Consider the following 22,363-nt stretch of genomic DNA (forward strand, 5'->3'; position numbering starts at 1 on the left):
CATGTGTGGCCCCCAAATAAAATGCAGTGAAACGTCCATGAGAGAGCTAAGGTTCTTCCCTGACAGAATATGGGGGCTTGGGGGGATCCTGGTGTTCTTAAGCCTCATCAGTTCCTCTGAACCATCTTCTCCTCATCTCCATAGCCTCTTCCCGAGAAGTTTGTGGTGAAGGGTGTGGTGGACCGTTTCTCAGAAGAGTTCGTGGAGACCAGAAGAAAAGCTTTGGATAAATTCCTGAAGAGGATCACAGACCACCCCGTGCTCTCCTTCAATGAACACTTGCATGTCTTCCTGACAGCCAAGGTAAGAAGACTCTCTCCTCTTTCCTCCTGCGCTGGCCTTCAGACTCTCTCTCCAGCCCCCTTGAGCTGTCACAGGTAGGGCTTGGGGTGTCGAGGCTTCCATGCATGTCTCTGGGAGATGCTGGAGACTCTTCCCAGTGGGAGCAGCAGAACTGAGGTAGGGTGAATGGGTCCGAGCAGCAGTGGCACAGGAGGGAGGAAGGGAGCCCTGATAGGTGGTGAGAAGGCTCCTCACAGCCGCCTGAGGGCATTCAGGGCTCACCTCGGATACAGCTGAGGAACCTGACTGGCAGGAATTTTCTTCTTACCCAAGGGGTGCCACACATAAGGGCTGTCGGCTCTTCAGAGCCCGTTTTCTCTCCACATCCTTCAGCCCGATGCCAGGAGTTCAGCATCTTCTCGCCACAGTGAGGGTGTTGGCAGGTGTTGGCCAGAGAGGTGTGGGGCCCAGCCCATGGCCAGATTCTCTGTCAACTAAATTCTTAGTTGATGGTGAGGATACTGGGGGAGGCGCCTTTCTCCCGACTGACTGTGGAAACCACTTGGCAAAGTCCTTTGATGGTTTTTGATTTGTATCTTTTCAGAAAACCGCAGCAGGCATTTAGCCTCTGGGGTAACATTCCCATTCATCTTCTTTCATTTCTCCTGCCGCCCTTTCTGCCGCAGGTTACCTTTGTGCTCTTTTTTCAAAGCCAAGCAATTTGGTGGCTGGGTCTCTTTCAGTGTCTAGGCAAAGTAAAACCTCTCCTGTTCTCTAAAAGTGTACTTTGTAATTCCGGTGTCAGCCCAGTTATACCTCTGATCCAGGCAGGCCCTCAAGCCTTTTTTGCTTATTTGTCTGTTTTGATTTGGAGGCCACACCCAGAGATGCTCAGGGCATGCTCCTGGCCCTACACTCAGGAACCACTTCTGGTGGGCTTGGGGGACCATATGGGATGCCGGGGATTGAACCTGGATCGGCCGTGTGCAAGGCAAACGTCCTACCTGCTGTATTGTTGCTCTAGCTCCTTGTCATCGTTCTTTCTTTTTTTTTAATTTTAAAAATTTATTTTATTTATTAGGCTTTTTGGGTCACACCCGGCGATGCTCAGGGGTTACTCCTGGCTCTGCACTCAGGAATCACTCCTGGTGGTGCTCGGGGAACCATATGGGAGGCTGGGAATCGAACCCAGGTCGACCGCGTGCAGGGCAAACACCCTACCTGTTGTACTGCCCTCCAGCTCCATTGTCATCTTTCTTGAACATAGAGACAAAGGGGGGGGGGGCTTGGGCCCGGGGAGGTCTCAGAATCCGTGCGAAGAGAAAGTGGGAAAGATTGTGTGGCATTTGTTATGGGCCAGGCAGTACGAAACGATGAGGGAGAAAAGGACTTTCCACGTGCCAGTCACAACCTTGCCGCATTATCGGGCTTTTAAGCAGAATGAATTCTAGTCCCAGTACAGCTGAACAAAATGAATGAAATCGCCTTTTTACTTTGAAGTTACAAAATGTATGTAACACGCCGCTTGTCGTCTTACCCATTTTAAGCGGGACGTTGCAGGGGCCAGGGATATGTGCACAGTGGCAGAGCATGGACTTGGCATGTGTCACATCCTGATTGATCCCTGGAACCACAAACAAACAAGACACACAAGCCCAAAACCCTACACCAAGAAAGAGCAACAACAACAAAGCTCACCACCCAGCCACCCTCCAAATAAACTCCAGTCCACGCAGTATGCTCTCGCTGTAGTACAAATGATCTCCAGAGGTTTTGCCATGGTGCGAACCCGGAACTCTGTCCTCATTGAGCACCGAGCCTCTATCCACTCCCTGCCCCAGCCCCGCCATATTTTAACGCCCCTTTAGTATCTTGGCCTTATTCCGACCCATATACTTTTCTGCCCCAGCCGATGCAGAAGCACTTTCCTTCCTCACGATGAAAGGTTTTATTTTGGTGCCACCTCTGGCATAGCTCAGTGCTCGGGGAAATTTCTTGGCACTTTAGAGACCGGGAAGTAGCAGGAATCAAACTGGAGCCCATGCTCCAGCCCTCCGCTGCCCTCCTCAACCTGGCTTTTTTTTTTTTTTTTTTTTTTTGCTTTTTGGATCATACCCGGCGATGCACAGGCGTTACTCCTGGCTCTGCACTCAGGAATGACCCCTGGCAGTGCTCAGGCGACCATATGTGATGCTGGGAATCGAACCCAGGTTGGCCGAGTACTAGGCAAATGCCCTGCCCTACCCGCTGTGCTATTGTTCAAGCCCCCTCAGCCTGGCATTTGTTTCGGTCTTTTAGCATTTAAGATGATTTATTCTTGTGGTGCCAGGGTTGAATCCAGCTTCAAGCTCGCAGCAGCGCACGTCCTCCCTTGCTGAGCTACAACTCAGGCTCCTTGTAACTAAGTAACTTTATTCACCTTGTTCCTTAACTCTGAGGTTCTCTCTGTGCAAGTCCTGCTTGAAGTGAAGCGTGTGTAATCCAAAGCATGTGCAGGCCACCGCCCCTCTTAGATCCTGCCCTGCTCTAAAAATCCTGTCTCCGAAAGCAATGCAAAACTGCCAAGGCATCCTTTTATAGTTTTGTGAAAGCCCGGTACCTCTGGGGTTTTTTTTGGGGGGTGGGGAGATTGGGGGCCTCCTCAGCACCGCTCAGGAAATCTGGGGATTCCACCAGCAATACTCAGCCAACCGGGCTGTTGGTTCAGCACAAGGGCCTGAGTCCAGATTCCTACTCAGCCCTGGGTTAGTTGGGGGCCTGCAGGGCTGCACGCGCCCCCCAACCCGTGGTGTCTGGTGTGTGTGTGGGGGGACCACGCATCACTGAGTATCTAGGTGAGAATTAGGCTATTACGAGGCGGTGGAATCTCTCAGGCAGCCCTGCTTTGAAAGGAAGGAGGGAGAAGACGAAGTTGCTGCTGTTTTGTTCTTTTCTCTGGGGGCTGGGGGTGCACCCCCGGCAGTGTGCCTGGCCTGCTTGTGGCTCCGGCCGAGGGAGGATGCTATCCCTGGCAGTGCTGGAGAACCAGGTGGTACCGGCATGGACCTGGGGCTCCAGCATGCGGCACCCACACTCTGCTTCTGGGAACCCTTTCCTCAGGACGTACCTGCCTTGCTGTATCCCCCCGTGCGCAGAAGGGTTTGGCCCGGAACATGTAGACAGAGACCAGGCGAGGGCCCTGCTGGGGGAGGGGTGGCTAGGAAGGGGGGAACCCTGAGCAGAAGTGAAGAGCTTGGCTGCGGAGGGGGGAAGTGAAACCGGGAAGGCATGCGAGGGGCCCCGAGCCTGGGAACTGTGTCTGGCCGGGCAGCGCCAGGGCCAGCTGCTCCCTGGGACTCCCCGGCTCCTGCCCCTTCTATTGTCTGCTGTCCTCCGTCCCCTGCTGTCCTGGCAGGCCCGCCCTTGGCGCTAAGGGGGAGCAATAGACTTTTCGTAAACATTGCCTACATGACTCCATAGATTATGCTGGATAACTAAACCCACTCTAGGTTGTTTTGATGACTGTGAACAGCCGGGACGCAGATAGTACAATGGAACAGGAAGCTCAGCTAACCTGTGTGATTATTAACATTTATAATTGCTAAAACCTTAATATATCTTAACAGATGTTACACACCCAATTGTATTTCAGCTCACACCCCATGCATTAGCTCAAATAATGCATTTGATCATGATATTACATTAAAACTATGAATATTAGTACATACATGATGGTGTATGTATATGCAGGAGATGGCCTACATGTATGTATATGTACACATATGTACTAGCAAAGGAAGCAACACAGGCAAAATAAATAAATTGTTTTCACGTTCTGCTTGTGTGGAGAATATGAATATCAGGCACAGCCGTCTGCCTCTTCTGGAAAAGTATCTCTCAAAACTGGGGGGCCGTCTGGAGTGCTGGGCATTGAACCCGGGGCCCGGCATATTCCTGGCATGTGCTCTGCCACTTGAACGTTGCCTCGGCTCCCTCTGAAGCCACGTCTGAGGGTATCGTGGGAGCGAGTGACCCAGCACCCCCTGGCAGTACTGCGGACCCATTTAGTGTTCCCGGCAGGATTCTCAGGGCTGCCCCTTCAGCCCCAGGACCCGAGGGTGTCATGCTGTTGGATCCTACAATGCAGGGCCTACCCGAGTCGCTCTAGGGCTGTACCTGGCCATGCTCGAGGACCTTGTGCTGCCAGGAACTGAACCCGGGTTAGGCGCGTGCCAGGCGTGAACCCCCATGGATGTTCTACCTCCTGGGCCCACAGATTTTGCTCCTGAAGTCTAGATCCATGGGAGCCCCACCAAGGCCTTGACCAAGGGGTTTGGGGTGAAAGAGGGTTTTTTTTTGTTACAGAATTTGTCTTTTCTTTTTCTTTTCTTTCCTTTCTTTTCTTTCTCCCCCTTTCTTTTCCTTTTCTTTACTTTCTTTTCTTTTTTGGCTTTTGGCAGTGCTCAGGGCTTCCTCCTGGCTCTGTGCTCAGGGCTCACTCCTGACGGTGCTCAGAGGATCATACAGAATGATGCCTGGGATCGGACCTGGGTTGGCAGCGTGCAAGGCAAACACGCTCCCCGCCTGTACTATTGCTCCAGCCCCTACAGCAGCATCCTTGGCCTTGAGATTTTGGTCGGTCCTCCTACCCCCTCTTCCTGCCATCCTGTCTCTTGTTTTCTGCTCCCCACCCACTGTTCTCTGCTTTCCGGCAAGGAATTTGGGGGAAAGATTGGTCAATGAATGTCGGCATCTCGGCACTCACATTTTCTTCCTCAAAACAACTTAAGACATTTGATATGAAAGAGAGGGACACATGTTCTTTTTTTCTTTATTTCATTTGCTTAGAAATTTAATTAAGGACCCGAGAGAGAGCACAGCAGGTTTAGTGCTCGCCTGGCCTCCCACCCACCCTGGTTCAATTCTCAGCACGTAAATGGTCCCCCTGATGAAGTCAGATAGAAATGATGTGACAAATGAGACCCAGATACAGAAAAATGGCAAGGAAACTAGTCAGTATAGAAACTAGTTAGTATATTTAAAATTAATTCTAATTCTGAATTCTAATTTCTGAATTCTAATTCCAAATTCTAAATCTAATTCTAAATTCTAATTCTAATTTAATTCAGATTCTAATTCACTAATTCTAAAAATGTAATGCTGTGATTTAAGTTAGTGTTGAGTGACCAAAAACTAATTAATGAGAATCAAATAGTTCACTGACACCAGAGTTAACTTTTATTTTACTTGTGTTTTTAAAACATTTTATTGGCTGAGCAATTATTAGGAAACTGATTTGTCTAAATTACAAAATTGTACTTGGTTTTAACAGAAACAGCTTTTTCAAAATCCCATTGGTTGACTTCTAAAAATGTCCCATGGAATGCATCTCTCTCTCTCTCTCTCTCTCTCTAGCTCCCTCCTTTCACCCCCACCCTGCCTTTCTCCTTCCCCTGCTCTTTTAATTTTTCAGTTTCTCTTTCTTTCAACTCAGAAATATTTAATTACTCGAATTATAGGATGTAAGTTGATCAATAACAAACTTCTGTATAAAACAAAATGGGAAAAGGAAAAACCATCCCTTTGATCAACATAGCAATTTTCCAGTAATACAAACCTTAATAGCAATAGCACAGCGGGTAAGGTGTTTGCCTTGCACGCGGCCGACATGGCCGACCCAGGTTTGATTCCTCCGCCCCTCTCGGAGAGCCCGACAAGCTACCGAGAGTATCTCGCCCGCACGGCAGAGCCTGGCAAGCTCCCTGTGTCTTATTCAATATGCCAAAAACAGTAACAACAAATTGTGAGACGTTACTGGTGCCGGCTTGAGCAAATCAATGAATGGGAGGACAGTGCAGTGCTTCAGTGCAGTATGGTCCCCAAGAGCACCACCAGGGGTCACCCTTGAGGATCGCCAGGTGTGACCCACTGACCCCAAATTAATTAATTTGTTGGTTAATTAGTGTGTGTGTGTGTGTGTGTGTGTGTGTTGGGAAGAGAGCCAGTGCCAAGGAGGTGGGCCAGGGCGGTGGCCCAGAGCTCAGTGCCTGCTCCGTTTCTGTCGGGAGCCCCCCAGACACGGCCGGCCTGCTTCTGTCCCCGTGCCAGAACCCACTGAGCCCGTCTGTCCTCCTGTCCTCCTCCCTAGGACCTGAATGCCCACAAGAAGCAGGGGATGGCGCTGCTGACGCGCGTCGGCGAGTCGGTCCGGCACGTCACCAGCAGCTACAAGCTGAGGAGTCGGCCCCTGGAGTTCGCAGCCATCGGCGAGTACCTGGACACGTTTGCTCTCAAGCTGGGAACCATCGATCGCATTGCCCAGCGGATCATCAAGGAAGAAATAGGTGAGGGCGGGAGACAGAGGTCAGTGGGCAAAGCCTCATCAGCCTGGGCACCAGAGAGGGTCCCCTGAGCCTCACCAGGAGTCAGCCCTGAGTACAGCCGGGTGTGGCCCGGTGGTGTCCCAAAACCAACCCAAAAGGAGTTGAGCTTGTGTTGGCTGTGTTCATTAACACTAGCTTTTAGAGATGGAAAAGAAATCATGTTACTAGCCAGGTAAGCTTAAGGAGAGAGTATGCTCAGATAAAACCAAACCTGAACAAACTCTGGGGTTCTGGCAGCGGGGACCAGTGGAGAGCGAAGGTGATGGGAAGGAACTTCGGGTGGCCGTGGCAACGTTCATTTGAAGACGTGTGAAACTATCCTGACACTATACACAGTGTTGTAAACAGCCATTTCCTCAAATCAAACCAAAAATGAAAATGGAAAAAAATTAATAAATAAAACAGAATAAAACCATCAACCCAAAGCTTACAACATGTAAACAAAACAAAAAACACCTGCAGGCATAAAAAATACAGGCAAGGAACTGGAGTGATAGCACAACGGGTAGGGCGTTTCCCTTGCATGCGGCCCAACCCGGGTTCGATTCCCAGCATCCCATATAGTTCCCTGAGCACGGCCAGGAGTAATCCCTGAGTGCATGAACCAGGAGTAACCCCTGTGCATCGCTGGGTGTGACCCAAAAAGGAAAAAAAAAATACAGGCAAGCGTGTGGGAGGAGTGGACAGCCAAGAAAACACACTTTAGTGTTGCTAGCCCCGTGCATTGTATTTACTTGCTCTTTTTGTAGTTGTTGTTGTTAATTTTTTTTTCATTTTAATTTGTTTTTCATGAGATACAGTTCCAGACTTACAAGCTTGCATGATTACGTTTTGGCCATACAATGTTCAAGTACCCATCCCTCCACCTGTGCCTGTTCTCCACCACCAATGTTTCCTGTATCCCTCTCCGTCACCCCCACCTCTCATCCCCCCTGCCTCTGTGGCAGGCACATTCCCTCTTTCTCTCTCCTTCTGGGTTTTATGGTTTGCAGTACAGGTACTAAGCGGCCATCATGTTTGGTCCATAGTCTACTTTCAGCACGCATCTACCATCCCGAACAAGCCTTCCAACCATCATTGACTTTATTTACTTGGTTTCTTTTTGTTTGTTTGTTTTGATTCATGGGTCACACCTGGCGATGCACAGGGTTTACTCCTGCCTCATGCACTTAGGAATTACTCCTGGCCATGCTTGGGAGACCATATGGGATGCTGGGAATCGAACCCAGGTTGGCCTTGTAAAAGGCAAACACCCTATTCGCTGTACTATCACTCCAGCCCCATTTACTTGTTCCTATGATCCCAGGCTTAGGACCTTGATATCCTTAGGATTTTTCCCCGACATTACTGCTTTTCCCCGTGGTGCTGCTCCCGGACGCTCCCAGGTCACTGCTACCCGGCCGTGTTCTCATGACTTTCTCCCCTCTCCAGAGTACCTCGTGGAGCTGAGAGAGTATGGACCCGTGTACTCCACATGGAGCGCCCTGGAGGGGGAACTGGCCAGACCCCTGGAGGGGGTGTCCGCATGCATCGGCAACTGCTCGACAGCCTTGGAAGAGCTGACAGACGACATGACGGAGGACTTCCTGCCCGTGCTCAGGGAGTACATCCTCTACTCGGACTCCATGAAGGTGAGCAGGCGCCCCCTCTGGCGGAGGGGGCCATCAGGACTCTCTGGATCCTCCCTCATCCACCCTGGGGAGCGGGCAGGGTTCCAACCTCCTGGGTCACAGGATCAGACATGTGGGTCTGTCCCCACGGACATAGCAGTGGACAGCCCAGGGAACCGAGCATGAGTCAGAAATGAGTCCAAGTGGTTTGGAATTTTTTTTACTGTTCTCTGAAAGGTCTAGGAACTAGAGCATCAAAGCACAAAGAGATGATGGCAAAAGGCGTATTGGCCTGTCAGCCCTCTTGGAAGATAAAATATGAGTTGTAAACCATGGTGTCTTAAAAAAATTTTTTAAATAAAAAATATTTGTTCAAATAATAGATAAATTTAAATAAAAGAAAACTCTTATTCTGGAAATTAAAAAGAAAACCTATTCTGTGAAGAAGAAGGAGGAGGAAAAGGGGAAAGGGAAGGGAAGGGGAGGGGAGGGGAGGGGGGGAAGGGAAGGGAAGGGAAGGGAAGGGAAGGGAAGGAAAGGGAGACAAGAAAGAGAATGAGAGGGAAGGGTGAGGGGTGGAGAGAGGAGAAGAAGAAAACTGAAATGGAGGATGGAGAGGGGGATATCTTGGAAAAGGAAAGAAACGAACTTAATGGTTGGAAAATGGAATGGGATACGGGGTGCTCCAGCCTGTTGAGTCATCCTCCCCGCTTCGCCCTGGCCAACTTTTTCGACTTGGATTGTCAAATTGCTGCTTCCGCTCCCGCCTTTCCCCTCAGCGCCACAAGGTGGTGCTAACGCGTCAAACAGTGGGGACGCCTCTGCTTCGGATTTGCTTGGGATTTGGATTTGCTTTTGAAGATGCCTTTCAAAAACCAATAGGGAAAATTTTTTTTTTTTCTGAAAGACTGTCTTGGTCAGGGAGAAAGTCCACCTCCCTAAACCAAAATGATCACAGATGAAGGGTGCAGTTTCTGGAAAACACGAAGTGTGTAGAAGTCTACGTGATAATCTCAAATATTTCAAACAAATGAGAAAAGATTGAATTTTTTAAACTCAGATTCCTGATGACGGCAATCAGAATACAATTTAAATTTCTTCATGAAAGCATCCTCAGATGACACCAGGATTAAAGAATTTTTTAAAGATATAAAAAAAAAGGATATAAAAACCACAGCAGGAGGGGAGACAATCATAATATAATTTGGGGAAAGGAAACCAAATTGAGACACGATAAGGGACTTAGCTGACTCAAAATAAGCAAACGTGCCTTGAAACTGACCATAGGAAAAGCCAAAGTCCGCTCTATTTAGACCATAAAACCCTTCAGAGAGGTCAGAGGTCAGCAGCACCAGGTACCTTGAAGACAGAAGTTGAGTTGGAACTGAAGAAGATTCATCACCATGTCGTAAGATTCATCAGTGTCTCACAAGAAGCAGGGACCAGAAAGATTGCACAGAGATTAACACCCTGGTTCGATCCCATAAACCCACCAGGAGTGAGCCCTAGCACAGAACCAGGAGTGAGCCCTGAGTACTGCCTGCCAGGTGTGGCCCAAACACACACACACACACACACACACACACACACACACACACACACACAACCCCAAAAGGAGCCAGAGTCACAACACAGCAGGTAGGATGCTTGCTTTGCCGGCGGCCAGCCTGGGCTCAATCCCCAGCACCCCATATTGTCCTCGGAGCACTGCCAGGAATAATTCCTGAGTGCAGAGCCAGGAATGACCCAAGAGCACTGCCGGGTGCCCACTGCCCCCCCCCCACCAAAAAAAAAAACAAACAAGTTGGAGCTACTGTTTCTGATTCTGTGCCCTCTTCTTGCCCAGAGGCCACTGTCGCTTTTCCTCTGAGGGAAGAACTAGACAGAGGTCTGTTCTCTTGAGCAATTAAAGAGATGATCTCTGGACCAAGGGACTGGGGATGGTTGAGAGAGGGACCTAAATCCTAAAATCAGGATGTTGAATAAAAAAAAAAAGTCGCTGAATGTCGAAGTGCTTAGTCACCTTCCCGTGTGCAATTCTAAGGCTCGTATCTCCCATGCAAGGGTGAAAAGAGCCCTTTCCAGGGACTGGAGAGATAGGGCAGGGAGTCTTACCCACAGCCAGCCCTGGTTCAATCCTTGGCACCATACATGGCCAGCATTACTCCTGGGGGTGCCTGGGGGACCACATGGGATGCTGGAGACGGAACGCAAGTCGGCTGTGTGCCAGGCAAGCGCCCTACCTGCTGTACGATCACTCCGGCCCCAGTGCTCATGGCTTGCCTGCACTTGTGGAAGGGCTGCGTGAAAGAATCAGGAACTCTCTTGTGTGTGTGTGTGTGTGTGTGTGTGTGTGTGTGTGTGTGTGTGTGTGTGCTTTTTGGGTCATACCTGACAATGCTCAGGGGTTATTCCTGGCTCTGCACCCAGGAATTACTCCTGGCAATGCTCGGGGGACCATAGGGGATATTGGGAATCGAACCTGGGTCGGCCGTGTGCAAGGCAAATGCCCCACCCACTGTGCTATCGCTCCAGCCCCAGGAACTCTTTTTATAAGCCTTCTGGAAGGTTCTGTCTTGACACCTCCACATTTCAGCACAGTCTGAGTCTGCTGCAAGGGGGAAGCCAGGAAAACGCCCCCAAGCACGGTGACACAGCTGAGCTCCTTCCCCACACGCCCGGGACCCTCCGTGGTCAGAGCTCAGGCTCCCAGGAGACTTCTAGTCCCCGCAACCCCCACCATCCCCGCTGTCTTCACGGTTCATGGCCCGGGCTCACGCCACAGTCCAGGTGTCTGGGGAACTCGTAGGTGGGCCTGGGCACCACCTGTTTTGGGGGGAGGGGGGTGTGGAGAAAGGGGGACGCTCCACTCCACGACGTGCCGCTCTTCTCTGCCTCTCACAGAACGTACTGAAGAAGAGGGACCAAGTGCAAGCCGAGTACGAAGCCAAACTGGAAGCCGTGGCCCTGAGGAAGGAGGATCGGCCCAAGGTGAGGGTGCGCGCGGTGGGGTGGAGGGATGGCTCGGCTGGAGGGGGGACCCCCCAGCCCCCCGCTGCTCTGGAAAGGCTCCTCCCCAGCAGAGGGTTCCTGCCAGTGTGGATGCCACTCTGCACCCAGAGTCCCTCATGTGCTCTGAGGGGATGAGGGTCCGACTCCTTCCTAGAATTTTTTTTTCCTTTTGGGTCACACCCGGCGATGCACAGGGGTTACTCCTGGCTCATGCACTCAGGAATTACTCCTGGTGGTGCTCGGGGGACCATATGGGATGCTGGGAATCGAACCCAGGTCAGCCATATGCAAGGCAAATGTCCTACCCACTGTGCTATCACTCCAGCCCCTTTCCTAGGATTTTTTTTTTTTAGAAGCCAATTTATTTTATTTATTTATTTTTCTTTTTTGGGTCACACCCAGCAATGCTCAGGGGTTACTCCTGGCTTTGCACTCAGGAATTACTCCTGGCGGTGCTTGGGGGACCATATGGGATGCCGGGGACCGGACCTGGGTCGGCCGCGTGCAAGGCAAACACCCCACCCGCTGTGCTATCGCTCCGGCCCTCCTAGGATTTTTTTAAAGAAAAATTATGATTATAGTTCAGGTTGCCATGGTTGCAATGCTCATGGTTCTGATATATAATTACTGTGCCTCTTGCCAAGGACCCCACCCCACCCCCAGCACCCACTCATCCATCCTAATCCTCCTCTTCCTCCCCCTCGCCCACTCCCTCCCCGCAGTATTTGGTAACCCGGAGTCATCATTGAGTCTTGTCTGGTCCTTTGTTTTGTCTCTGGAAACCACAGATGATGAGATGCTTTGGTCTTCTCCCTCGGACTCATTGCCCTTCACATGATGCCTCTGGTTCCATCCATATGGCAGCCGACCTGCCTGATTTCATCTTTTCTTCTAGCTTCACAGTACCCTGGGGTGTGTGTGTGTGTGTGTGTGTGTGTGTGTGTGTGTGTGTGTGTGTACCACGACCTTCCTTCTGGGATTTTATTTATTTTTCATTCAAACTTCCCTGCCTTGCCTAGGTACTTCTTAACCCTCTAGCTTCCAGCTCTTCTTCCTCCCGTGTCTTGACCCCAGGGCTCTGCTTCCCATGTACAGTTTCCCGTAACTTCCCAGTTATCGTCCAGATCCGAGGGTCCAATCTCACCTGCACTCCCTCTTCTGGGGTGGATGCTGCCCACTGGGCTTGGAGCTGCCTGCCGACAGTGCTCTCCTGCCAGTAGGGTTCCGTGTTGACTCATCTCTGACCTCTGGTGAAATCTCAGGGTGGGGTGACATGGGGGAAGGGTGGAACAGGGTTTGAAAGAACCTATTTATTAATATGATAATTGTCCGGGAGAGGGAAAAGAAACATGCTTTTATAAGACACGGAATGAAGATCAGTAAAATATTATTTTGTGTGTGTGTGTGTGGGGGCCCACACCTGATGTTACCTGGGGCTACCTCTGGCACTACTCCCTCTGGTGCTTGGGGGACACGTGGTGCTGGGGATCACGGGAACCAGGCCCTGCATTGTCCTGGTGAGCCATCCTCCTGGCCCCCAGTGAAATAGCCTTGTCGTGAAATGGTCCTGGGCAAAAACTGTGTGTCTGCGGCATTGAGAGGGACAGAACTAATCAGTGTCACACTTGCCAAGTGCGGGTGTCTCATCCAAGGCCACACACGCTTGTAAGGTGGATAGTTGGAACCAGGAAAAGAAGCTGAAGCAGAGAGGCCTGTGGTCGCACGCCGGCCAGGAGCAGGAGTTTCCCAGGATGGGCCGTCACTTAGAGGATCTCCGGACCTCTGACCTTTCAGAAAGAGTCTGGGCCCTTGGTGACCATTGTCCTACCCCCATCTTGCCAGTTGTGCTCTTTCTCTCTCCCTCCCTGTCCCTCCCTCCGTCTCTCTGTCTCTCTTTCCCTCTCCCTCCCTCTCTCCCGCCCTCTCTCCCTCTCTTGGTCTCCCTCTCTCTCTCCCTCCCTCTCCCTCTCTCCCCCTCCTTCTCTCTGTGTCTCTCTTTCTCTCTCTCCTGTCTTCTGTCTGTGTCTGTCTTTCTCTCTCCCCCCTTTTCCCTCCCTTCTTCCCTCCCTCCCTCCCTCTCTGTCTCTGTCTCAGCACTGTACCCTGTCTGAGAATGCCTACCACTGCCCACTGCCACTCACAGGGACTGTCTCTCTGGTTTTTGTTCTGCTTGGGGCCAGGCCAGTGGGGCTCAGAGGACCGTGCAGTGTCAGGGAGCGAACACAGTCCTCCTGCAGACCCAGCACACACACCAACACCAACCCTTCATGCTGTCTCCCTGGTCCTGGACTGTCCCTCTGATGTGTCCTCACCCTCCCCGTCCCACGTGCCCCTTCCCATCTGTAACATGCTGGTGCCCGCATGTACCACCGATGGCCCACATCTGGCTGGGGCTGAAGTAGCCCAAATGGTAGTGCCAGTGTGAATGTGTTCATGTCTCAGCCCGGTGGCCTTCCTCTCGGGATTCCCCTCCTCAGCCCGCTCTCCGAGGGCCCCGTGCAGGCCAAGCATCTGGAACCTTCCCCGGCCCTCCCGCTTTCTCCCCACCAGAGCCGCAGGTGACAGGAGTGTCATGCTTGACTCTGTCCCTGGGGCCCTGCAGGGAGGGTACCAAGAAATACTCTTCTAAGTGGGAGCTCGGATGGCCCTGAGTCCAGAACTCTGACTGTGATCACAAAGCGCAGTGGGTCAGCCCATGCTCTCGGCCTGGGAGTCATCCCGGATGAGGAGCCTCTGAGTTCTGAGCCAGTCAGCATGGGCCTCGCTCTCTCCTCCCAGATTTTCTCATTCCAGAGTATCGCTTTCCCTCTCTGCCTCGATCCCTTTGTGATGCACAAAGGGTGACAAAAGGACCAGGGCCAGTCACCCAGATGCTAGCAGGGTACGAGGCTGGGTGAGGATCAAGGGGACTGCTGGGTGCATGCAGAGAGGGGACCACCCCTGAGACACTGGCTGGCTCAGACACATGGAGGTCAGGCCGCAACACAGTCGATGGGGCCTGACCCCGGAGAGGCACTCGGCAGATGAGCTTTCACTCAGCTTCGGGTACGACCCCCTGACCTGTGTACAAGCCATCGGGGAGCAACGGAGGGGGCAGAGAAACCAACTTTGAGTTTGGGGAAGCCCGGGGACCACAGGGCTCCCGTAACTGTCTAGTGTAGAAGACACTCAGCAGGGTCAGAGTTGTGAAAGCCCAGGGAAAGGATTTCCCCTCCATGAGAGTCTTTGAAACCTCTGTGAAGGAAAACCCAGGAACCTGCCTCAGCTTTCATCTTGTCTCCTGCAGGCCTGGTTTTCCTCCCTTTGCCCCAGTGGTCCAACTTGAACCTTGGTGATCTGCCAAGATGACCAAGGGGGATGGGGGGCACGGACCAAGTTTCATTCGATGTGTAAAGTGGGGATCTTGGGAGGAAATCAGCCAATAGTTTTTTTTTTTGAGGGGGGCCACACCCAGCGACGCTTAGGGGTTACTTCTGGCTCTGCGCTCAGGAATTACTCCTGGCGGTGCTTGGGGGACCATATGGGATGCCGGGGATCGAACCCAGGTCAGCTGTGTGCAAGACAAACTATCTGCTGTACTATCTCTCCAGCCCCTCAGCCAACAGCTTTAATATTACAATTCTCTGGTCACCGAGGCTACACCTTATCAAATATCCCAGGGAATGAAGTAGCTCGCTTGACATGGGAAACATTTTTTCCCTAGTTTGATTTGGTGACAGAGAAGAATAGAGCGCGTTGCCAAATATGGCTCTCTGCAAAATCCACAAACAGGTTTCACATGTGGATGAGCTGAATCTAGGCACCGAGGAACAGATTTGCAATTTCCTTTTTCTATTTGTGAATGGGGGGTGGTTGGGGCCTGTGTCCCACATGGATCTCTGCAGTGCTGTGCAGGTTTTTTTGTTTTGTTTTGTTTTGTTTTGCTGTTTGGGTCACACCCGGCGATGCTCAGGGGTTACTCCTGGCTCTGCACTCAGGAATTACTCCTGTCAGTGCTCGAGGGACCATGCGGGATGCTGGGAATCGAACCCGGGTCTGCTGCGTGCAAGGCAAACACCCTACCCGCTGTGCTATTGCTCCAGCCCCTGTGCTGGGATAGAAGATTTGGGTCAGCACCACCTCTTTTTGAGTTCCTTAATGCCCCCCACCCCCCCCCCCCCACCAGACCCTTCCTGCAACTAACTGAGAGGCAAGAGCATGTCTGTGGCTCGGGATGTGGCCCCTCGGCCTTCCAAAGCCCTGGGAACAGAGGAGCGGGCAGCTGTGGGCACGGTCAGGTGTGCCAAGCCCCTGTTTCCGCCTCTGCCTTCCAGGTGCCTGCAGACGTTGAGAAATGCCAGGACCGGATGGAGTGTTTCAACGCCGACCTGAAGGCCGACATGGAGCGGTGGCAGAGCAACAAGCGCCAGGACTTCCGGCAGCTGCTCATGGGGATGGCGGACAAGAACATCCAGTATTATGAGAAGGTAACGAGCCCGCCGGCCCGCCGGAGTCCTCCCGTGGTAGGCGGTGTTCCTGGCGGCTGCTGTGATTTCTTTCCTGGCAGACCCTGTGCGCCCTTTCCCTGCAGCACTGGAGGCAGGGTTGGGTTTGGAAGCGGAGGTCCTGCCTCCCCACCCCACCTCCAGGGGAGTCTCCCTGGCCCCCCAGGGTCCCTGCCCTGCCCTGCCCTGCCCTGGGGCTCTGGCAGTTTCCCCTGCATCGGCCAGGTCTGTGTGTGGAACTGCTACTATTGGGGGATTCTGTGAAGCCGCCCTGAGAGTTGACGTCCAGGGGACCTTGCTTCACTCCGAGCGTGGCGCAGATTCCTTTGGTCACCTGGCGACGCCCGTATCAAAATTCGGGGTTTGGTTTTGTTTGGTGCCTGTGATCTGGTCCAGAGCCTCAGCCGCGTGTAACCTCTGCTCCGTCACGCAGCTACTTCCCGGGCCCTGTTTTGTTTTTGTCTTAAAAGTGATGTTTTTATTTATTTGTGTTTTGTGGTGCCGGAGGCGTGCACTCTGTGACTGAGCCATAGCCCGGATGGAAGGACTAGTTTTCAGCTCCTAAAATAAATGTGGTACTACTGAGGAAAACTATTGGAGGCAGCTTCTTTCATGATACACTTTGATCTCTGTCCTTTAGGTTAAGTGCTCACTCTCTCGCTCTCTCGCTCTCTCTCTCATTCCCTCTTTCTCAGACACGAGCACACACACCTCCTCAAAGTTGGCACTAGAATATTCAACTCTAGGTCATGTCTTACTAATCTTCCTCACCAGCGTAAGTGTAAAGAGGAAGAATGCCGCGATCCCAGTTAATCAAGTGGCCTGACATCCAGAAGCACTAGCCCAGCTATGCCCGCCCGCCCAGTTAATCAAGTGGCCTGACATCCAGGAGCACTAGCCCAGCTATGCCCGCCCGCCCGCCCAGCCCAATCCTCCCAGCACACCCTCTTCCCTGACTCATTGAAGAGTCTGCCCAGTTAGAGGCTCTGCTGGTTCTTACCACGTTCAGGCCTGTGTCTGGAACTGCTACTGTCAGAGGGACTTGTGTGTGTCGGGAAGCAGGAGTGCGTAGGCCTTATTGCCAGGTCTTCGGAAGGATCGTTTCAGTGCAGGGAAGAGAGAGACAGGCTTCTGCCTTTCCTCAGTACTATGCAGGGTCAATGTGGTGGAACTGAGTGGGCTGGGTCCAGGCCGCTTGGTGTGGGGCGTCTCAGCAAATGTGGTTTGGGTCACACTCAGGGCATACTCCTGGCTCTGTGCTCAGGGATCATTCTTGGTGGTGCTCACAGGATCCCGTGTGTTGCTGGGGGTTTAACTGGGATGAGTCGCGTGCAAGGTCAGCGCCCTGCCCACTGTACTATCTCTCCAGTCTCTTGATTCTTAATTTAAAGCTGAATGGGACAGAGCAATAATAGTCCACTGGGTAGGGCACTGGTCTTGCACTCGACTGACTCGGATTCAATTCCTGGCATCCCATTTGGTCCCTCAAGCATGCCAGGATTCCTGAGCACAGAGCCAGGAGTAAGCTCTGAGCACCACCCAGTATGGCCCACACAAAAAAAAAATTAATTAATTAATTAAAAACTGAAGGAGTAGAAGCCCTGCAAGCGTTTCCAGCTCCTCCAAGGCTCCACAGCTGGCGAGCCTGAACCAGGGTGATCCTTGACACATGCCAGGTCCCCAGCATCTGAAGTCTCCCCCTTCTGAGACTGTCGGTGTGGGCCTTTGGGGCCACTTGTCCTGGGGACAGCCCTGTCTACAAAAAAAGCAGTAGGGAAGCTGGCCCCCTGTGAAGGCTCAGCCTTGCTCCTCCTCCACTCACCGTGCACTCAGGCGGAGTGCCTCTCCGTGCCTCTGTTACCTCATCTGCCAAATGGGTGTGAGCTTGCTCCAGCGAGGGTCTGTGCAGGCACGGAGCAGCCAGGCATCAGCATGGGGAGCTAAAGGCTCCTCCTCCCTCCCTCCCCCGCCCTTCCCTCTCCCCACTCCACCCCATGGGAGCCCTGACTCATCCCGCAGTGTCTGTCTCTCCTCTAAACAGCCGCACCACAGCCTTCCCGAGACCTGGATCCCAAGACCAGGACCAGTTCTGGAACGCTGCCTCTTTCTTTCTGGGCATGTGTATTGCCTGCTCTGGGTCCCGGGCACGTTCATTAGCTGCTCTGGGTCCCTTTTGCCCTCCAGCCAGGAAATGCATGGGCATGTGCGGGGAAGGGGGGGAAGAAAAAAAAACACCATTTCCCCCCCTAAAACTTGGCCTGAGCGTAACTAGCGCCATGAACGTCAAATACATAGCAGCACTGGGATATACAAGCTCTGCATCAGTGTACGGTTTCCTTTGCGCACTTTCCCTGTCGGGGGTCCGGGAGTGGCCAGAGCAAACCAGCCTGAGGTTGTTTCATTGCCCGGTCCATTCTCTTGTCAGGCGGCTGGTTCCTGCATCGGGGGTGGGGGCGGGGATCGGGGTGGGGGGCGCGCCCAGCCCTGGATCTCCATCCTGGCCGGGCACCCAGGGTGTCCACTGTGACCCACAGCTGGGTCTCTCCCTCTGAAGGGGACAGTCTCTTCCTGAGAGGCCCTTTCCACTCGGGACCTGGGGGCTTGGTGGACACACCCTTGTCGAGTTGCAGTGGAGGCAGGGGTGACCCCGTTAGGCGAGTGCCTGCCACTTCCCCTCCCTGACAGGGAAGCTCGAAACCATCGAAGGGTCCCTCAGTGCAAAAGTCAGGGGCTGACCCTAAAATCGGAAACCCGCGGCTGACATGGTGTGTGTGTGTGTGTGTGTTTTGTGTCGTTTCAGTGCCTCATGGCCTGGGAGTCCATCATTCCACTGCTGCAGGAGAAGCAAGAAGCCAAGTGACCTCCCACTCGGGACAGACACTCTTCGACCTGTGGTTCCAGAATATTTCTGCCGTGCCAGAGAGGTGACGCTGGGAAGACAACTACAGAAACATCTCTCCTTGTGTGTGTGTGTGTGTGTGTGTGTGTGTGTGTGTGTGTGTCTGTCTGTCTGTCTGTCTGTCTCCCCCTTTTCCTTCACCTGTCACCTCTCCCCAGCGAGTGTTTTATTGCCTCGGTGGAGTCTGTGAGGCTAAGTGTGATCATCTCTCGGCGAAAGACGGCAGACATTCATGTTGAGGCGGCGTCTGCTCTGTGAACACCTACCCAGACTTGACCTCCAGAGTCGGGACCATCCGCGCAGACGTGTCGTCCTCTCCGCCCTGGAGTCCACGAAGATGCCCATCAGGGAGGAGAACCCAGCAAGGCAGGAACTGAGGCTGGCAGTTCGTGCTCACTCTGGAGGCGTGGGCTCTGCCCTGGATCTCCACAGGAAAGGACAAGGCCCGGCCAGAAGGCAGTGCCGGGTGTTCGTCACAGGAAACCCTTCCCGGACCGAGGCCTGCTCCTGCCTGCGCTGCATGGCCCTCCCCTGGGTTCGGTTCCACGGTTCCTGCGGAGTCAGCCTCGAACCCGTGTCTCTGTGCGTCCCGATTGAGCCAGCCAGTGTCCTTGCTTGTCCCGGTAATGCCCTCAGGAGACTGAAGGCGAGACAGCGTTCCCCAAACTTGTGTCTTGACTCGAGAATGCAGTAGGATGGAGCTGTGTTTGTGTAAAAGGAAAAGAAAAAAAAAGGTGCATTTTTTTTTCTCTGTGAAGTTCTTCAGTGTTTTTCTTTTCTTTTTTTTTTTATTTGCTTGTTCAGTGTCATCTGGGCGGAGATGAAGCCCATGGTCTGTGGGCACAGGTCATGCCCCACCTTTTGTGTCTGCTTTGTGCAACTTGCCTTGACCGCACCAAAAATTCCTAGTTTGATGTTTCCTCCAGTGTCCCTAGAAGGTTAGGGCGGCCTCTTGGGGAGAGGACGCCGTGTTGTCACGACACCGTCGAGATTTGTCACCTCAATGTGAATGTTCTACATGAAGTGCTTTAACTCTTCATATCTCCTGGTCAGGAAGCAAAGTCAGTTCCTGGATGGGCCTTGCTGACAAAAAGCGAATCTGCTTTTTCTGGAGCTGCACGTCTAGCTGCAGCCAAATTCCTGGGGGTACCTGGCTGCCACTAGAATCAACATTTCAAACTCTTATCAGGGTGACTCCTTTCAATCCTTTCTTTTCCTTTTCTTTCTTTTCTTTTTTTTTTCCTGGGCCATGCCCAGCAGTGCTCAGGGGCTTATTTGCAGCTCTGTGCTTGGGGGTCACTTCTAGTGGTGCTCAGGGGACCATGCAGGACTGGGGACCAAACCCGGGTCTCCTGCATGCAACGCCTGTGCTCAGCCCATTGAGCTATTTCCCCACACCCCACCCCCTGGCCCTGTCACAGTTGTTTTCACAAATCAACACACACACAAAAAAGGACCTAACTCCCAACTCACCGTTTTCCTCCTGACTGGAAGCGATGCCTGTTTTGTTTGCGTCCCCTCCTCTTGGGCTCATTCCTTTCGAAGAGCGCACCTGAACCTCAGCTGAGCAGCAGGCTTTCTTGTGTTTGTTGTTTTTTCGTGTTTTGAACGGACCACCTGTGAGCATCTTCACCTGCAAATCCCAGCTGCCCTGTGTGACCTGGGGGAGTCCTTCATTCCATGTGCTTGTGAGCTTGTGGAGGCCGCAGGGGCCGGGGAACAGCAGCAGCACTGGCCCACAAAGGTCTGGTTCTGCCCCCACCCTGTTGGAAAACATTGCCGTTTCAAAGACGATATCAGAATCCAAACTGGTACTTCTCGGTATGCTTGTAGGTCCCCTTCTAATGTGCCATTGTGATGCAGATTGTGAGTTTGGTACCATTAGCAGTGCCGGACTGAAGCAAAAGGGTGAGAATCGTCTAGCTGTCTGAGTGGTGATTTGTGCATAACTCTGCCTTTACCATTGCGTGACTGTGGGGACGAGGTACTGGGGGGGGGGGGTCCCTGACATTTTGCAGGTAGAATCGGGAGGCGGAGGGCTGTACATCTCCTGGTGGGGGCCCGGTTCTCTCTCAGTATTTGGTAGAAGACATTCAGGTGACCTAGAAGCAAATGCTCAGCCTGGGGAACCCGGGGAGATGGCCTTGTTTGGATTGCGGCCCAGAAAGAGAGTGCTTGGAAAATACAACGGGGGGGGGGGGGGGGGGGGGAGTCAGACTCTGGTCTCTTGCTGCTGCCCAAGCCCAGGGACACTCCCGTGTCAGGGGTCATGGGGAAAGAAGGCAACTCTTCCAGAAAAAAAGCATGAGGTTCTTCACTGGGCCCTACTGGACAGTGAGTGGCTGCACACGTGTGCTTGCTTGTTATTGGAGGGGGGAGTCTGGCTCCCAAAAAGTTTGGCATCTTGGGCTTGATTTTTTTTTTCCTCCCTGGTGCCTCCATGCAGTTCCTGCACTGTGAAGTTGCCCAGGAGAGCTGGGGCAGGGCAGAACCATCTTGCCGCAGGCTGGCACAGCTAGCAAACCGGCAGATGGCACAGATCTCCTTAGAGAAAGAAGGTTGCGGCGAAGGGCCCCTGCCCTGTGGGGGAGATGGTGCTGACCCAGCTGGAGGGGTGCAGGCGCAGGCAGTGAAGGAGGGTCTCCAGTCCTCCCACCCGACCCCCCAAACCCCATGACCCCTGCTCCCCACCCCACGAGGGTCCCAAGCCTTGATTCTCCTCGTCCCCTTGGGCCACACCCATGTGGTTCCTTCTGCAGGAGCAGTGCCACTCAGAAACATCTGTGCCAAAGAGCGCCTCTCTGAGGCTACATCACCCCATCCTCCTCGGCACCACGGAGCCGTGGGGCTGGGATCACCAGCTCCTCACCGTGTCTCATTCTAGGCTGTTTTCTGTGGACCGCACCTCTGGTCAACAGATGTGGACGGGCTTTGAGACCCGACTACCAGGCTGTGGCGTGGAAAGTGCTGGCAGCAGCTTAGTGACCCCTCCGCCATGCCCCACTCCCTCCCCCCCCCCCCCCACACCGAACAGAGGTGAACGGTTTCATTTGTCCCACTTGAAATTTAAGGCAGAGCCCTGCCCCACTCCCACCCAGCCCTGCCAGGTGGCCCTGGTGCTCCCTGACCCCTCAGCCGAGCCCAGGCTGCATCCTCAGGACCTCACATGGGACCACCAGGCGTGGCCCCCGAGCCCTGCTTGAGCAAGTCCCACACACACTCTCCAAAAATTTGGGCTAAGGCAGAAGAAAGAAAGAACTGGAAGGGGAACCAGCTTCTACTCGGGAGGCCTGTGATGGTGACATGTGCGTGTGGGATGTGTGGCAGGTGTAGACGTGGGATGGGGAGGGGGGATGCCCTCTGAGGAGATTCCAGGCACCTCTGCCCAGGGCACGGGCATTGCTGAGAGAGGGAACAGAGGACACAGCCAGGCTTTGTCCTTGATGATTCCCTGGGGAACCGGGAGAAGTGTCGTTAGGGTATTTCCATGGTGCTGCTCTCGAGGATGCGGGGAACCCCCCCCCCCCCCACACACACACACAAACACACACACCTTCTTCTTGAAATCCCTGAAAGTCTGCAGAGGCTCCGGGCATCACAGTGAATGCAAGCCAAGTTTTGTGTCCACATTAGACTTCAGCCACGCCAGAGTGCATTGGAGTGGGCCGTATTCCCGGGGTCACCCTTTTCAGAGCGTCCCTAGGTGCACCCTGG

The 22,363-nt window shown here is 53.1% G+C and overlaps 1 protein-coding gene across 1 annotated transcript in view; it reads left to right on the forward strand.

Moving 5' to 3' along the window:
* The window catches only part of SNX30 (sorting nexin family member 30), a 104,694-nt gene extending 85,071 nt beyond the window's left edge, over positions 1–19,623 (forward strand). Inside the window, exons 4-9 of the mRNA XM_056117171.1 lie at positions 145–303; positions 6,410–6,605; positions 8,076–8,275; positions 11,159–11,245; positions 15,580–15,732; positions 18,551–19,623. Of these exons, the coding sequence (XP_055973146.1) occupies positions 145–303; positions 6,410–6,605; positions 8,076–8,275; positions 11,159–11,245; positions 15,580–15,732; positions 18,551–18,610 (855 nt within the window). The 3' untranslated portion in view covers positions 18,611–19,623. The remainder of the gene's footprint in view (positions 1–144; positions 304–6,409; positions 6,606–8,075; positions 8,276–11,158; positions 11,246–15,579; positions 15,733–18,550) is intronic.
* The last annotated feature ends 2,740 nt before the right edge of the window (positions 19,624–22,363 follow it).

Source organism: Sorex fumeus, unplaced genomic scaffold, assembly GCF_029834395.1.
Source record: "Sorex fumeus unplaced genomic scaffold, SorFum_2.1 ptg000034l, whole genome shotgun sequence".
Classification (NCBI taxonomy): Eukaryota; Metazoa; Chordata; class Mammalia; order Eulipotyphla; family Soricidae; genus Sorex; species Sorex fumeus.